We start from the raw sequence: 13,780 nt of genomic DNA, 5'->3' as shown, positions 1-13,780 counted from the left end.
TTTAAAAAATCCCCAGGTACTCACTGCAAATATTTGCAGACATTCAACTTTTCGTTGGGCAACAGTGAGTGAACGTGTGTATGCCTCTTTGACTGTTTCAGTGGCACGCACTGCCATGCATGTTTCATTCTCCTGACACCGAGAAGCTGGATCTTCAGCTGTCTCAAAGTATTCCAAGATGCTACGCATTCTGCTGTATACTGGCGTTGAAGATAGGACTGCTCTGATGCCTCAGATACATGCCGAGATGCAAATGCGTTTAGCATTCTACTGATGTCAAACATCAGCCTGCTCCAAGGTTTCAGCCGCTTTTTTTCCTGACACTCCGCCTGCTCAATTCTCTGCTGTTCAGCATGAACAAATGATGGTTGCTGTCTAGCTATCTTCATAGCTTGAGCTCTTTTTGAGCTATGTGAGATATTAGACTTGTGTTTGCCAGTAATTAGAAATTCAAACAGTAAAAACAACCTAATTTAATAAGTAACTACACCGGCAAAAACACAACCAAATAGATGACACATTCAGTAATCCAAAACAAATGCCCCAATGAATGAAGGAAAGAAACAACAAAATAAGTCAGAAACAAACTACAGAGATCCTACAAACCAACAAAATCACCAAAAAGACTGCGAATAACTCAAATGTAACAAAAAAGCCACTTCAAAGCATGAAAAACTCACTTTCGATATGCAGAAAAAGTTGAAATCACTAAAGAAACTACAAATTACTGGAATCCAAAGGAAAAAAAGCAATTTTCAACAATCACGATAGTATCACAATCCAATACACTTCCACAATCCAAGTTCTCAACATTAATTCTTCTGAACTAGAAGCAAATAAAATCCACAAAATATTCAAATGCAAATAGAAAAGCCAAGTCACTGTTTAAGAATCACAATAATATCAATCCAATACATTTTATTTGTCAAAACTTTTAAAAACTTATCTCTTTGCTAATGCATTCATTTGGCAGTTAAGTTTCAGTGATTATGTTTTATTCGTATTACCCTTCCCACGGAGACAGTTTTTCTTTTTCGAATAAAAGGTAGCCTGGGTGTTGGGTGAAGGGCTAACAAACATTCTCACACATAAACTTTCACATTTATAATATATATGGGATTAGGTACAGTGTCATATATTTGTGGTCCTGAGATTGGTTCTACTGAGTGTATAATATTTGAGTGCTCCACAGATGTAGTAAAACGATGTTCCTTAATAGCAATTCTGTAAGAACAGAGGATGACCTCAAATAGTTGGAGGAAATGAGTAACAGTGGCTTCAGTATGAGAACATGGTGGCATCAGGTTGTATTTATATGTAAGAGGAAGATGGATTACTAGGAAAATAAAAATAAAACTGGTGTCATTATTCCACAGGCACACCGTTGCACAAAAAGCATGACTACCTAGGATGGAACCGATTGCCCGCCCAGTCTGGAATGTGTTGTCCCTCTTGGAGTGGGAATGGTCTGTCAACAGAGTGAGATTAAAGGGATTTATTGTGTACATAAATGAAATAAAGCCTCTGTGTGACAGAGATAAGAGAACACAGTGATGAAGGTGGAGACACACACCCATGAAGAAAGAGAATACAAAGGAGGTTCACCATGAGAAGACTCAAATGTAATTTGAAGATTGTAAAAGTGACCATAAGAATAATGTCAATTATTTTGTAAATGAGCTTAGACAGCTATTATTTGTATTAGCAGAAATTATTTTTATTAATGCCCACGATGAACTTTTAGGTACTTTAAAAATCTGAATTGGAGTGTAAGGTAACCATCAGAATTAATGTAGTTAAATAACCAGAAGTGTGTGAGCACTATGGGCAATACAAGAATGAGCAATATTGTAACATCTTGCCAAAACATTCTTGAGGTGGTCATGAGTAAGGAATGTATTAATGGGAAAAGTCTTAAATGGGAAGCAATTTCTGGCATCATTACAGCAACTTCTGCAGTAAGTAATATAAATACAAAATTAGTTAAATTAGTGCAATAAAATACAAGTTTGTTTGGCAACACATAAATTATGCAGTTTTCTGAACTCTTATTTTAAGAGGAAAGATTAGGTTGTGGGGGTTAAAGCAGACAAACTACACGGTCATTGGTCCTCTACCCATCTGAATCTTCATGTAAACTTGTGACAAAGAGCCAGTACATTCATGCGGCAAAAAGGCACTTAATGAGCAATACTTAAAGAGACAGAGAGAAAACGAAACACCCTGTGGAAGCTTTTAGGGTCTATAATCAAAAACACATTTTACACAGAAAACTTTTTTGTATGGGAGTATCCCTATGATGGTGTATTTTAATTACGAAAGGACACATGTTATTCCTATAGAAAAACAAGTATCAAATCACAAATAGTGGATTGCAGTACCTTTACTGCATCCCATGTAAATGTAATCAGGAACTCTACACCCTGGTGAGATACTGGTTGGAGTAAGATAATTAGAGTCATTACAAAATACATATGACATTGGAAGTGTCAAGTTTTTCATTTCTAAATCCATTTCAATGTTACTTCCAACTTCCAGGAACATATAGAGCTACTGATAATGTAGAAATACAATAGTACCAATAAGTTTGATGGACTAATACTGTTTCAAGCAAATGTGTGTATATATATATATATATATATATATATATATATATATATATATATGGTTATAATAGAAGGAAACATTCCACGAAGGAAAAATATATCTAAAAACAAAGATGATGTGACTTACCAAATGAAAGTGCTGGCAGGTCGACAGACACACAAACGAACACAAACATACACACAAAATTCAAGCTTTCGCAACAAACTGTTGCCTCATCAGGAAAGAGGGAAGGAGAGGGAAAGATGAAAGGATGTGGGTTTTAAGGGAGAGGGTAAGGAGTCATTCCAGTCCCGGGAGCGGAAAGACTTACCTTAGGGGGAAAAAAGGACGGGTACACACTCGCGCACACACACACATATCCATCCACACATATACAGACACAAGCAGACATATTTAAAGACAAAGAGTTTGGGCAGAGATGTCAGTCGAGGCAGAAGTGCAGAGGCAAAGATGTTGTTGAATGACAGGTGAGGTATGAGTGGCGGCAACTTGAAATTAGCGGAGATTGAGGCCTGGTGGATAACGGGAAGAGAGGATATATTGAAGAGCAAGTTCCCATCTCCGGAGTTCGGATAGGTTGGTATTAGTAGGAAGTATCCAGGTAACCCGGACGGTGTAACACTGCGCCAAGATGTGCTGGTCGTGCACCAAGGCATGTTTAGCCACAGGGTGATCCTCATTACCAACAAACACTGTCTGCCTGTGTCCATTCATGCGAATGGACAGTTTGTTGCTGGTCATTCCCACATAGAATGCATCACAGTGTATGATCTGGACTCACAGTGAAGAAGAACTCCAGAATTTCCTCTCCAACCTCAACTCCTTTGGTTCCATCAGATTCACCTGGTCCTACTCCAAATCCCATGCCACTTTCCTTGATGTTGACCTTCACCTGTCCAATGGCCAGCTTCACACGTCCGTCCACATCAAACCCACCAACAAGCAACAGTACCTCCATTACGACAGCTGCCACCCATTCCACATCAAACGGTCCCTTCCCTACAGCCTAGGTCTTCGTGGCAAACGAATCTGCTCCAGTCCGGAATCCCTGAAGCATTACACCAACAACCTGACAACAGCTTTCGCATCCCGCAACTACCCTCCCGACCTGGTACAGAAGCAAATAACCAGAGCCACTTCCTCATCCTCTCAAACCCAGAACCTCCCACAGAAGAACCACAAAAGTGCCCCACTTGTGACAGGATACTTTCCGGGACTGGATCAGATTCTGAATGTGGCTTTCCAGCAGGGATACGACTTCCTCAAATCCTGCCCTGAAATGAGATCCATCCTTCATGAAATCCTCCCCACTCCACCAAGAGTGTCTTTCCGCCGTCCACCTAACCTTCGTAACCTCTTAGTTCATCCCTATGAAATCCCCAAACCACCTTCCCTACCCTCTGGCTCCTACCCTTGTAACCGCCCCCGGTGTAAAACCTGTCCCATGCACCCTCCCACCACCACCTACTCCAGTCCTGTAACCCGGAAGGTGTACACAATCAAAGGCAGAGCCACGTGTGAAAGCACCCACGTGATCTACCAACTGACCTGCCTACACTGTGATGCATTCTATGTGGGAATGACCAGCAACAAACTGTCCATTCGCATGAATGGACACAGGCAGACAGTGTTTGTTGGTAATGAGGATCACCCTGTGGCTAAACATGCCTTGGTGCACGACCAGCACATCTTGGCGCAGTGTTACACCGTCCGGGTTATCTGGATACTTCCTACTAATACCAACCTATCCGAACTCCGGAGATGGGAACTTGCTCTTCAATATATCCTCTCTTCCCGTTATCCACCAGGCCTCAATCTCCGCTAATTTCAAGTTGCCGCCACTCATACCTCACCTGTCATTCAACAACATCTTTGCCTCTGCACTTCTGCCTCGACTGACATCTCTGCCCAAACTCTTTGTCTTTAAATATGTCTGCTTGTGTCTGTATATGTGTGGATGGATATGTGTGTGTGTGCGCGAGTGTGTACCCGTCCTTTTTTCCCCCTAAGGTAAGTCTTTCCGCTCCCGGGACTGGAATGACTCCTTACCCTCTCCCTTAAAACCCACATCCTTTCATCTTTCCCTCTCCTTCCCTCTTTCCTGATGAGGCAACAGTTTGTTGCGAAAGCTTGAATTTTGTGTGTATGTTTTATATATATATATATATATATATATATATATATATATATATATTGAGAATTCACATTTGGTAGTTTTCCTCTTACCTAGACAATGTATTTTAATTTTTTTTCAGACAACAGAAAGTGAATCAAATTAAACATACCTTCCTCTTATCCTTATGATAGCATACATTTGGGTACAGCCCCATACACATCAGGGCTGTTACCATATCAAGTTTTGGGTCAGGTCCACTGAAGTTCAGAGGCTGAGGGGCCATAGATTCCTCTGGAAACCCAATTGACTGCAGTAAATCCTTAAGCTGATTCTGGAAATTTAGTAAGTGATTGATGAAAAGCAAATACACTGAAGTTTTAGAATTATAAAAAAAATGTTTTGGCATGTTTAGAGTTAAACAAACATGTAATAGAAAAGTCAAACCTACATCATCCTAACAAATTTCCCCAATTGTGGGGGAGCTTGCTGGGAACCCAAGACTCGCCACCTTCTCTGCCCTCACGACCACATCTTTTCTGCCCTTACGACCACATCTTTGTCAATCTTATGGCCCAGTCCTCTCTCTTATGAATGATTCCCCTTCTACTCTTTTCATTCACTTTTAACTTGGCCTTCCCTTTGGTATCTTGCCTTCCATCTTCATCTTACACATTTTTCTAGCCATCCTCTTCTCAAACTCTCTTTACATCCCCAAATAATTTTAACCTTTTCACTCAATATTACTTTGCTGGTGATCCTTATGTGTTCTCTTCCTAACATTTTCATGTCTCATCTTTTCTATTTTGTTACACATTTCTGACTTCTTGAATATAGTACTTCACTTATTTGTCCCATGTGATTCCTCTCAAACTCTTCATAAAGATTTTAGCTTGCCTTGCAAACTCACTCACTTTTGCCATTTCTTTCATTTTCCTATTTTATCTTACTCAAGTACTTTAAATTTTCCACCATTTTCAGCTGCTCGCCTTCAATGTCACGTTTACTTAGGTCTGTCCTTTTTTCCTTGTGCCTACCAGCTCACAGTTCTTTGTATTAAATTTTAGGCCACACTCTTGCACTTCTTACCAAACATCAATTTTTTTCTATACTGATCCATAAATTAAGCAGAAACAAAGCTGCTTCCCATCTCTCTTGCCCCCTTGTGTCATTACACCATAATCCATGGCTATGGAAACTAATAAAGATAGAGCACTTCCTTGTTTCAGACCATTTGTCCACTTCCACCATCCTGTTCTCTTCCCTCCAACAATCATAAACAACTTAAACTTCCCTCATACAATAACTGTATCCTCAGTGCCATTTGCTTCTTCTTGCCTTCTTAAACGGGGAACTTCCCGGTGGTGCCATCAATGTTTTGAAACAATCTTTACAGTTATGCAGGTTAAGGCCCCCATGTGTCACATCCTGCAGCTGCTCGCTCTCGTGGGCCCTCATTTACAAATAATTTTTTTAAAAAATCAGAATTTTGCATGATGCTCTACAGCTTTAAAAAAAGGAATGCTGTAAGGACTGATTGTATAGAGTAATGGATTGAGTACTGTTGTGACTCGCCGATTATTCAAAGTGCCGCCGCGCAATTACGCACGTCCTCTACGTGCGGCGCTGTCTGCCAGCCACGCAGCAGCTGCGCCACCTAAGCGGCCAGCCGAGCAGCGGCCGCTAGACTGAGACTCAGTGTTTAATCGAATGCCGACTTGTACACAGGTCAAATTACTCAGTGACTTATATGTGTTGTTGTCCGAAATATGTGTTAAATTTGAAGATATAAAAATTGGCGACGAGGTAGTGGATTTTTCCTTTTCACCGTTGACTCACAGGGTTCCATGGCTACTGTCGAGCAGCTCTTGCAAAATCTCCTTGAACAGCAAACGCTTCTAACGACGGCGATTCGCGATCAGCAAACGCTTCTAACGACGGCGATTCGCGATCAGCAAATGCTTCTAACAACGGCGATTCGTGATTTCGTCGCGGCATCAAATGCGGGGCGTTTCTCGTCGTTGGCTGTACCTCCTTTTCCACCTTACGACGAGACGGCGGAAGACAGGTCTGATTATGAAAAACGTCTTCGACAGCACTTCTTGGCATTTCATGTCACGGACGAACAACCATGTAAGTCTGTTCCTTTCTTGGATTTCACCTCAAATGTATCGGTTGTTGTCGCAATTGGCTCCTTTGAAGGATCCTGCGTCTTTGTCCTTTGCTGAAATGTGCTCCCTTCTGTCTGTCTATTTTCAAAAGCAAACGCATGTGGTAGCCTCTCGTGTTGCCTTTTATCGTTGTCAAAAACAACCAAATCAGTCCTATCGCGCTTGGGCTGCTGAACTTCACGGCCTCAGTCGAAAGTGTCAATTTGTTACTGACGTTCACAAAGAATCCTATGCCGATTCCATGGTACGGGATGCTATTATCTGGTCGGCGCCCGACAAAGAAGTTCGGCAACATGCCCTTCAGTTGGCGAATCCGACTCTAGATGAAGTTCTCTCCATTGCGCAGTCTTTTGAAATTTCTCACGCCGCTGGGGCGCAAATAGAAGCGTGGGGTGACATCGGGGAAATACAACCTCTGTGCGCTGTTGACGACGCGTGCGGCGCGTCCCCGCCGGCCGACGTGGCCGCAGTGCGCTCCCACGCGCAGCCTCGGCCTAGCCGTAAACAACCCACTAAGAAACTGCAGCAACATCCCCGTCAACTTCCTTCATGTCCGCGGTGTTTTACAAAACATTCACGCGAGGATTGTCACACTTGCAAAAAGAAAGGTCATGTGTCTTCCGTTTGTAAATCCGACCGCATACATGATGTTCATGAACATGACGCTGATTCTGATTCTGTGTTGTCTGTCAATTGCACTTCTTCCCTTTCAGGGAAGTTATTCCTCACTGTCCAAATCCTTGGTCGAGATGTTCGCATGCAAGTGGATACAGGTTCTGCTGCCACTATAATTAATTCTCAGACGTATCTTCAGCTGGGTTCTCCACTCCTGTCCCCTGTCACTCGGCAATTACGGACGTACAATAAACGGAAGATTTCTCTCTTGGGACAGTTTAAAGCTGAGGTATCTTACAAATCCGTCGTTCGCACTGTTCCCATATTTGTGGTTGACCAGAGCACCGCAGAAAATCTTTTTGGTTTCGATGCCTTTCGCGTTTTTGGGTTCTCCATAGATGACTCTGTCAATATTGTCTCTGACGTTATTCCTTATGCTCAACTGGATTCCTTGTCGACGACATTTTCGTCCCTTTTTTCTCCTGGGTTAGGCCGTGCAAACGACTTTGAAGCTCATATCACGCTCAAACCCACTGCTCGGCCTAAGTTTTTTCGGGCCCGGCCCATTCCTGTGGCCCTTCGTGATCGGGTAAAACGGGAGTTGGATCGTCTCACTGCCTCAGGGGTCTTGCTTCCTGTCACTTCCAGTGAGTGGTCCTCTCCTGTCGTAGTTGCTAAGCCCAATGGTGATATTCGTCTCTGTGGCGATTTCAAAGCCACTGTAAATGCTCAATGCCTCATCGACACTTACCCTATGCCCCGTCCTGAAGAACTGTTCACTAAACTTGCTGGAGGACAATATTTTTCTAAAATTGACCTGTCGGAAGCTTATCATAAACTTCCTCTCGACGCTGCTTCCCGGCAGTTTCTGGTCCTCAACACGCCTTTCGGCCTCTATCAATACCAACGCTTGCCATTCGGGGTTGCTAGCACCCCTGCTCTCTTTCAGCGATTCTTGGAACAATTATTGCTCCCTGACCCGGGGTGTATCAATTACATGGACGACATTGTTGTCACTGGCTCCACCACTGAAGAACATCTTCAAAATCTCCGCGCACTTTTTAATGTCTTACAGACTGCCGGTCTTAAGTGTAATCTTCAGAAATCACAATTTTTTCGGGTATCTATCACGTACTTGGGGTTTCAACTCTCTCGGGATGGTATTCGTCCGCTTCAACACACTGTTGCTGCGATCGATGCCCTTCCTCGCCCTACATCTGTTAAGGAACTGCAGGCTTTCTTTGGGAAAATAGCATACTATCACAAGTTTTTACCGTCTGCGGCGTCGGTGGCTCAGCCGTTGCATCGCCTGTTGCATAAAAACGTGCCTTTTCACTGGTCCGCGTCATGTGACGCGGCTTTCCGGAAATTAAAGGCTATGCTGAAACAGGCCCCGTGCCTGGCTATTTATCGACCTGGCCAACATCTTGTTCTTGCCACAGACGCCTCTCAATACGGGGTCGGTGCAGTCCTTGCGCACCGTTTTTCTGACGGTTCGGAACAAACCATCGCTTATGCCTCCAAAATGCTCACGGATGCCCAACAAAAGTATTCTCAAATTGAGAAAGAAGCTTTGGCCATCATTTATGCTCTTCATAAGCTTGGTGTTTTTGTCTATGGCTCAAAATTTCATCTTGTTACGGATCACAAACCGCTTGTTTCCTTGTTTCATCCATCAACATCACTTCCCGACAAGGCTGCACACCGCCTCCAGCGTTGGGCTCTTTACTTGTCCCGTTTCAATTATGAGATTCACTTCCGGCCAACGGCTCAACATGCGAATGCTGATGCTTTGTCTCGCCTTCCCATGGGTCCTGATCAGGCATTCGATAGGGACGAACTTTTGTGTTTCCACCTGGATGTTGCCGAGCAGCGGGCTGTGGACGGGTTCCCCATCACTGGGGACAGGCTGGCGGCTGCTACGGGTTCTGACCCTACCCTCTCCCGAGTTTTACGCTGTATTCAGAAGGGTTGGCCAGATCGTCCGTCCGCTAAGACTTCTGATCCGTTGCGGAACTACTACACTTTGCGCTACCGCCTCACGGCTAGGGATGGTGTTATCCTCCTCTCCACTGACAATGCTTCGCCGCGTGTTGTGGTACCTGCGTCTTTGCGTGTTTCGGTCTTGTGCCTCCTTCACCAGGGGCACTGGGGTGTGTCTCGCACAAAATCTCTGGCACGCCGTCATGTGTACTGGCCTGGCATCGACTATGACATCGCACACATGGTCGCTGCCTGCGGCCCTTGTGCGTCACAGGCCGCTGCCCCGAAGTCATCTTTGTCACCGTGGCCTTCGCCTGAGAAGCCCTGGGAGCGCATTCATGCTGACTTTGCGGGACCCTTTATAGGTACTTATTGGCTCCTCATAATTGACGCCTATTCTAACTTTCCTTTCATTGTCCGTTGCACGTCGCCTACCACCGCGGCAACCACCAGTGCTCTGGCCCGCATTTTTTCTTTGGAAGGCCTCCCCTCTACTCTTGTTACTGATAATGGTCCGCAATTTGCCTCTTCCGACTTTGCGGATTTTTGCGCTCGTCACGGTGTTACGCATGTCACGGCCCCGCCGTTCCATCCACAATCCAACGGTGAGGCTGAACGACTGGTCCGCACATTTAAGGCTCAGATGCGGAAACTTCTGACTTCCTCTGTTGCTGATGACGCGCTTCTCCAGTTCCTGGCGTCTTACTGTTTCACCCTCATGGGCGATCACAGCCCGGCTGAGCTCTTACATGGCCGACAGCCCCGCATGCTACTTCATCTTCTGTGGCCTCCCACCTCACGGCCGCGGGTGCCTTCACTTGGCCGGTTCACCGCCGACGACCTCGTCTGGGTGCGGGGATATGGCAGGCGGCCAAAATGGAGCCTGGGCCGCATCTTACGACACCGTGGCAGACGCCTGTATGAAATCCAGATGGACACGGGCGTTGCAGTGCGTCATTCGGACCAGCTTCGGCCTCGGGTGCCAGCAACGCCTGTTCCGAATGCCGCCACACCACCTTTGGCTCTACCTGATGCTCGGGATCTTGGCATCTCTCAATACTCACAACGCAGCCCTCTCACCGTCATCGCGATGCCAACACCAGAACGGACGCCACCAGGAGACGTGCCCATGCAGGAACCGGAGGACCGTCCTCTGTCAGAGTACATCTACTCTCCTCCCCCTCCAACAGACGCCGACACATCGCCCATGTCTCCTGTCATATCAACTGGACTTGCCGCAACGGGCAGATTGGGGCAGGGGGCCCCAGCAGATTCAACCCCTACGTCTCCTGTCATCTCAACCAGTTATCATCGGGGACACTTCCGTCCGTACGGGAAGCCTCCTCCTCGAGACTTTACAGCGAGTCAAACAACGCCTATGGACGTTAGCCATCTCCAGGACACCTCCATCAAGACCAGTGCAACAATTTCAAAGGGGGGAAAAGTGTTGTGACTCGCCGATTACTCAAAGTGCCGCCGCGCAATTACGCACGTCCTCTACGTGCGGCGCTGTCTGCCAGCCACGCAGCAGCTGCGCCACCTAAGCGGCCGCTAGACTGAGACTCAGTGTTTAATCGAATGCCGACTTGTACACAGGTCAACTTACTCAGTGACTTATATGTGTTGTTGTCCGAAATATGTGTTAAATTTGAAGATATAAAAAGTACAGTCCTTGCATGCAGAATATGTGGGTTTGAATTTCATCAAGTGCTTTTAATTTTTTTTGTTTTAAACTTTAATCGAAATGACAATGATCCTTATTTCTATTCAGTTAATTGGTTTAAATTATTTCTATTGACTGGCACATCATTTTAAATCTTCATATTAACTTTTTCACCTGCCCTCATTTTTATTCCTGGAATTATTTTCCACTTGGAAGTTTTGTGCATGTGAATTTCATTATTTTTACTTACCTATCATAATATTTAAACACTTAATAATGCTGATCTATCAGCCAAAAACACAAAGATCAAATAACCTATCTATACTGACAAAGCAATGGTGCCAAAATTTATTTTTAGTTACAATATGTACATTTTTTTGGATGGTAATCATCATACAAACACTTAAAACAAATTCCTATTGCACTAAGGACAAAATAATGCAGATGAATACTCAACCAAAAGAATGGATTATAAGCAAAATGAAATTCAAGCAATACGAGAAATAGAAATAAATAAAGCAATTACATGGATGAAAATACAAGATGATGAAACAAATAAAATTAAATCAACATTAATACATAAAAATAATTAAAATCACATGAACAAAAATTCCATGTGGAAAAAGAATGATAGAAAAATGAGAGCAAATGGAAAGTTAATATGATGATTATAATTACATGACAAAGAAAGAAAAATAAAAAAACTATATAAATGAATTAACTGAATAAAGTCAAACAATGGAAAATCTAAGATGAAAATAACAATATTACAAGAAGGAAAGTTTCTACTCACCATATAACAGAGATGCTAAGTCACAGAGAGGACAACAAAGACTCTCACAATTAAAGCCTTCAACAACAACAACAAACACACACACACACACACACACACACACACACACACACGTGTGCAACCACTGTCCACATTCTCTGTCTTACACACAGCTCAGAATTTGTCATGCCACCAGTTGATACACAACTATTGGTCTCATAGATGGCTTTCAATTTGCTGATGGTGTGTGTGTGTGTGTGTGTGTGTGCGTGTGTGTGTGTGTGTGTGTGTGTGTGAGAGAGAGAGAGAGAGAGAGAGAGAGAGAGAGAGAGAGAGAGAGAGAGAGAGACTCACCTTTGCCTCCCACGTTACACGTAATGTGGGCATTGACAACAACTTGTGCTCACAAAAAGCGATTTCAGCTTGTTCACCATTCATGCGTACATCTTCCCATGCTTGGAATGCATTGAGCATAGCAATATGATCTGAATGCCTACCACCAGCAAATGCTTTTTGTTGGTATGTCAAACGGCGGTTGTCCATGCCTGAAAGTATAAGACCATTAATCTGAGAGGCTGCCAGTAAAAAGAAACTGCACATTATTCAATACTTTTACAGCATACAAAATTTATCTGTAATACATGATAACTCATACTTTCTCTACCAACTACCATGAACAGAAACATTTCATTAAAAAATACTAGCATTAGAAAGTACTTGTTGCATCTCCTTTCTAAATTATTACTGTATACAAGAAACATGTAATTTCATCACATTTTTAGAGTTATTTAATTACTTATGAGGCACAAAAGTCAACAAAACAGAAGCACACACTTCATAAAGGTTGTTACTCATTGAACTAGTCCCTAAAATTCCATGGAGTTTGGCATCCTCATCCACTTCTTTCTAAAACTCTGTTTAATAGTTTTCTTTCAACTGTGCAGACTGAACTAACTTCTTGCTCAACCGAACATCTATACAGACGGAGGTCACCTTATTACTTCCTGAATAAATTTTGCAGTTTCTTTGAAACAAGTGTAAAGCCAAGTTTATTACTATACGGGATATACATATTTTCATTCTTGTCTTATATTCTTGTGGACTTATTGTCACAGTGATGCTAACTGAACATCCACAAGCTAATATGACTTGTCACATATGTAAACCTATTCCCTCTTAAATTTTAATTAATTGTGATAAGACATTTACACTGAATAGTAAATCCCAAACTACAGACTAAATTTCACAAGAAACAATGAAAACCACTTTCTGGTAGAAATCATGATAATAGTTATCTTGTCATGCTGAGCTTGATGGTGACAATTATCGGCCAGAAGATACAAATCAGTGTGAGATGGATTCTTATAAATGGCCTGTCAACCTTCCTCCTGATCAACACTACAAGGAAGGCAAGGCAGCCATTCTTTCCCACCTGCATCATGAAGTGAATGTTTGGGTGGACTCAATTCAAATTTTCCAAAAGTCTGTTTAAATTCTCACTTCCATGATGTCAAAAAACACACAGGTTTCAATGGCAGTGACTCCAGTGCACAGTCTTTGAAATCTTCCATAAAGAGATTGGCAATAATAGGTGGCAAAGTGCTCCCCATTGAAACTCCACATTTTATACAGCTCTCCACCATTCCTAAAACTAGCATAATGAAATCGAAGACCTCACTCTCTTACATGCACAATGTTTTTTTCTTTGTAACAGTGCTGTAATTAAGATTTAACTAAAGCCGAGTAGAGCCACTGCTCATTCAGCTTCCCAATGAACTTTATACGCAGCACCATGCAATTGAATAAGCGTAGACCAAGTATTACAAGAGAAAGCATTAAAGACAAAATCTTAGACT

The 13,780-nt window shown here is 43.1% G+C and overlaps 1 protein-coding gene across 2 annotated transcripts in view; it reads right to left on the bottom strand.

Moving 5' to 3' along the window:
* Window positions 1–13,780, bottom strand: part of LOC126185629 (dosage compensation regulator) — a 220,825-nt gene that overhangs the window by 34,927 nt on the left and 172,118 nt on the right. For both annotated transcript variants that reach the window (XM_049928144.1, XM_049928143.1), the window contains 2 exons: window positions 12,279–12,469; window positions 4,893–5,054 (listed from right to left, as the gene is read on the bottom strand). In XM_049928144.1, coding sequence (XP_049784101.1) covers window positions 4,893–5,054; window positions 12,279–12,469 — 353 coding nt within the window. The remainder of the gene's footprint in view (window positions 1–4,892; window positions 5,055–12,278; window positions 12,470–13,780) is intronic.

Source organism: Schistocerca cancellata, chromosome 1 (genome assembly GCF_023864275.1).
Source record: "Schistocerca cancellata isolate TAMUIC-IGC-003103 chromosome 1, iqSchCanc2.1, whole genome shotgun sequence".
Classification (NCBI taxonomy): domain Eukaryota; kingdom Metazoa; phylum Arthropoda; class Insecta; order Orthoptera; family Acrididae; genus Schistocerca; species Schistocerca cancellata.
The sequence above is the reverse complement of the archived record's forward strand: the minus strand, read 5'-3'. Positions and strand labels throughout refer to the sequence as shown.